The sequence below is a fragment of the Neophocaena asiaeorientalis genome, unplaced genomic scaffold (genome assembly GCF_003031525.2).
Source record: "Neophocaena asiaeorientalis asiaeorientalis breed wild unplaced genomic scaffold, Neophocaena_asiaeorientalis_V1.1 scaffold65, whole genome shotgun sequence".
In the NCBI taxonomy this organism is placed as follows: domain Eukaryota; kingdom Metazoa; phylum Chordata; class Mammalia; order Artiodactyla; family Phocoenidae; genus Neophocaena; species Neophocaena asiaeorientalis.
Genome location: NW_020173215.1, coordinates 18,547,406 through 18,551,802, shown reverse-complemented (window position 1 = coordinate 18,551,802; position 4,397 = coordinate 18,547,406). Strand labels below are relative to the sequence as shown.

The 4,397-nt window shown below is 53.1% G+C and overlaps 1 protein-coding gene across 2 annotated transcripts in view; it reads right to left on the bottom strand.

Moving 5' to 3' along the window:
• The window catches only part of TNIP2 (TNFAIP3 interacting protein 2), a 39,761-nt gene that overhangs the window by 4,792 nt on the left and 30,572 nt on the right, over positions 1-4,397 (bottom strand). For both annotated transcript variants that reach the window (XM_024745133.1, XM_024745134.1), the window contains exon 2: positions 380-664. In XM_024745133.1, the coding sequence (XP_024600901.1) occupies positions 380-664 (285 nt within the window). The remainder of the gene's footprint in view (positions 1-379; positions 665-4,397) is intronic.

Here is a 4,397-nt window from a genome sequence, read left to right as displayed (position 1 = left end):
CCTCACCACCTGCGGCCTTTGGAGGCGCTGCCCCTCGCCCGCCTGCACATGTACCAGCACTTGCTCAGGACACCCCTCCCGCCCCTGCTCTGCCTGCTTCGTCCTCGGCGAAGGCTGATGAGACCACAGTGCCATCTCCCCACGAGGACCAGGGTCACCTGCAGGTCTGGGGGTGGCAGCTGGTGACACAGGCCACCTGCTTCCCTGTCACGTTCTGCACCTCCCACCGTGCTAGAAGAAATCCCCGGATGGGCGGGCTTTGCTGCAACCCTCACTATGGAGAGCAGGGGGGGCCCTGGGCGCCCCCCGACCTCCATGACGGCTGAGGGATCCTGCTGCACCTCGGTCCGCACCGTGGCGTGCTGACACCACAGCCTACCTCGGGGCTCCTCTCCCCCACGTCCCCCTTTGCGCGCTGGCGTGCATCCAGACACTGGGCCAGATGCTGGCACATGTGGGCGGTGGCGGCCAGAGTCCTGCGCAGCTGATGCGTCTCCTCGGCCAGGGAGCGGCACAGGACGTCGCTGGCGGCCGGAGCCCTCCCCGTCGGGGCCGCGCCTCTCCTCCGCAGGGCCACTTCCTTCTGCTCCCGCTCCGGCTGGCTCATCAGCTGCTGCGTCTCCCTCTCTTTTTCTTCTAGTTGCTCGGAAAGTCTCTCGATTTCCTAAGGGGCAGATTTAAAAGCACAGTTGATTTGACTCTAAGAAGCAATATCAGGAACAAACATTCCTAGAGCAGAAGAAAGTCCGGCACGGACACCCATCAGTAGGTGATAAACGCGCTCAGTTGGAGGTTGGCTTCTGAACGAATAATTAACTTTGGAGTTTTCAGCCCATAAAGTTCTAACTGAAACGTCATCTAAAATTCTATTTTCATGAGCAAATTCATAATGTTAGATTTTACATCATCAAATTACTAAGTGCGGCAATTCCAAATACTTCTTGATGGGAAGGGTAGAAACTCCACTGCAGTGGGTAGCCCCCCAAAAGATATGCCCACGCCCTAACCCCAGATACTTGGGAATGTGACTTTACTTAGAAATAGGGTCTGTGAAGATGCACTGAGCTAAAATGAAGTCATACTGGATTAGAATAGACCCTAATCCAATGACTGGTGTCCTCATAAGAAGAAGGAAACATGGACACAGATACAGAAGACGGCCACATGTCGACAGAGGCAGAGACTGGAGTGATGTGTCCGCAAGCCAAAGAAAACCAGGGATGCCGACAGCCACCGGAAGCCGAAAGACAAAAGGAAGGCCCCTCCCCCAGAGCCTCGGAGGGAGCACATCTCTGCCAGCGACACCCTGATTTGGGGCTTCTGGCCTCTAGAACACTGAAAGATGAAGCATCTGTCGTTGTAAACCACCCAGTTTATGGTACTTTGTTACAGCAGTTCTAGGAAACTAAGATACCCAACCCCAATCAATTTTTTTTAAAAAGTCCTTAAAATTACAATTTACTTTAAACCCAGCCTCAGTTTTGTGCTTTCCCATTTTCAAAGTCATCACCAGCATAAACAGCACATAAGGGAGGTGAAGCAGGATGAACCAGTCCATCCTACAAATGAAAAAACAGCTTCAGAAAAGTCAGGGTTGCGCCTGAGCTCCACGTGAGGAAGTGGCAGGAGAAGGATCTGGGCTCCACTCAGGGAGGCGCTCAAGCTCACCTCCTGCGTGCCCACGAGGAGGGATGCACCCCAGGAACCGAGAACCTTCTTAGCACAGTGGAATGGAATACAGGGCCAACATTACTAACGGAACCCTGAATTACTACTCTCTTACCTGCTTTAAAATGAAAACATGTGCATGGTTATAAAAAATTCAAACATACAGAAGGAAAGCAAATGAAAACTTCAATTCCTTTCTCCCAGCAGCTCCTCTGCCCCCAGCTTCACTCGCCAGAGGCAACTACTCACTATTTGGGCACGGACCTTTCCAGAGTGTTTATCTATAACACATGTACTTTTACACAAACGGATGCTACAACACGCTTTTCTCCTCCTCAGCAATATACCTTATTCCACAGCAGCACAGAACCTGCCTTGTTCTTTTCAACCACAGCCTGGAGCTTCACGACAGATTCCAGATTTACTGAACACACACCTCCAGCTGGCAGACATGTGGCTGCTTCCTTGTGCCCTTATGCAAATACAGCCACGGGATAAATGCCCAGAGGTCACATGGCTGGGTTAAGACTGGGGTTAAGAAATAATTGGTGGGGTGGACCTAGAGATTATCATACTAAATAAAGTCAGAAAGAGAAAGACAAATACCATATCATACCACTTTATATGTGGAATCTAAAATATGGCACAAATGAACTTATGTACGAAACAGAAACAGACCCACAGACGCAGAGAGCAGACTTGTGGTGGCCGAGGGGGAGGGGTGGAGTGGGAGTGTGGGATTAGCAGGTGCATATCAGTATATAGAGAATGGGTAAACAACCAGGTCCTACCGTAGAGCACAGGGAACTATAGTCAGTACCCTGTGACAAGCCGTAATGAAAGCGAATACACGAAAGAATGTGTATATGTATGTGTGTGTGTGTCACTGAATCACTTTGCTGTATGGTGGAAATTAATGCAACACCGTAAATTAACTCTACCTCAACAAAATAAATTAATAAAACAATAAGTGGTGGACCTCAGGAACACAGCCAGTCTCCGGGTCCCAGCCTGGCTCCCTGGGCCCGCGCGCATCCACGAGGCAAGGGCCGCTCCCCGCGCTCCTGCACCCAGACACCCCGTGCACCTGTGATAACCAATCCACGGATAAGCCCAGCATGTGACCGAATCACTCCAGCCAGGTGACCCAGAAAACATTCTGGAAACCTCTCCCTCTCTCAGGAAATTTTTTTTTTTTTTTTTTTGGCCGCACTGCATGGCTTGCGGGATCTTAGTTCCCCGACCAGGGGTCGAACCCAGGCACTTGGCAGTGAAAGCGCCGGGTCCTAACCACTGGACGCCCCCCAGGGAATTCCCTCAGGGAATGTTTAAGACTCCTCTCCTTCCCATTTTCCTTGGACTTCGCTCTAGAAATGAACAGAAAGAGAGGAAAGAAGAAAAACTGTAGTTAGAATGACCGGTTTGGCTCTCTTAGCAAAGGCCTAGAGGAAGAGGCTGTTCTAGATCTGCACTTCACAACAGGGACTCAAAACAGGAAAGAGCAGAGGCCTGGCAGATGGCGAGGCAGACCGTGAGGGCGGCGGGGGAGATGAGGAGGTCAGGCCCCGGCAAGTGGGAAATGTCCACCACCAAGTGCGGAAGAAGTAGCAGGACTGGTGATGACGGGTGTGACACATCACTGGGAATGAGCCCGTCAACTGGGACTTCCACCCCAAGGCGTGTGGCGCTGGCACTCCATCACGCCTCCCTGCCCTCGACTCACAGATGTCACAATCTCAGGGGTACCAGTCAAGCCAGGTGAGACCCACTCTTGGAAGGCCATTACTTTCATTTTTCCACCTTTTGGCCCCGACGACCTCACCCCTGAACCAAAGGAGGAGAAGAGGCCTCTCTCTGCAAGCTGGCCGGTCGGCATCCATACCTCCTCCCAGCAGACGGCCCTTTAGCACCAGGCTGCACCTGCAGGACTGGGAAGGGGGCGCTGGGGGCCACCACGCGTGGCCTTCTGAGCCTGTCCACATAGCTGGGGCTGCCGGCTGGTGCAAAGTCACTTGGTCTGGGTGAAGCCACGTCCACATAGTGCGATGGGGCATTTACAGAGCTGAGAACCAACGACAGCCTTCTTAGCATAAAATACCATAAACAGGAAAAAGAACGCCAAACCCCAACAAAAGCTCAGGCTCTCACTGCTGATTGTTTTCTGGCCTTGGATTTATTTGTTCTCTTTAAAAACTGGCGGCTTCTGAAGGCAGTGCCAGCTGGTCAAGGCCCCTGTCCCACGTCCTTACCGTGGAAAACGCAGCAGGAGCCCCTCCCTCCAGTGTCACAGATGCCAGGCCCGCCGCGGCCCACCCGTCGCCTGGACTCGTCTTCCCCTGCCAGCATCACAGCTCTGGGGTGGCCTTGTCACTACTGGTGGGATAGACATGCCACACTCCCCAGAGCTGGACCTAGTCACCCTCCACAGTGGCTCAGAAGTGTACCTGGAGTAGACACGGATGGTAAAGAGACACCTGCCCTGAGAGTGGACTTTCACTACATTTTAGAGTTATTCAAATCAAAAGCTGTGACTTCAGGGCTTCCCTGGTGGTGCAGTGATTGAGAGTCCGCCTGCCGATGCAGGGGACGCGGGTTTGTGCTCCGGTCTGGGGAGATCCCACATGCCGCGGAGCAGCTGGGCCCGTGAGCCATGGCCGCTGAGCCTGCGCATCCGGAGCCTGTGCTCCGCAACGGGAGAAGCCACAACAGTGAGAGGCCCGTGTACCGCA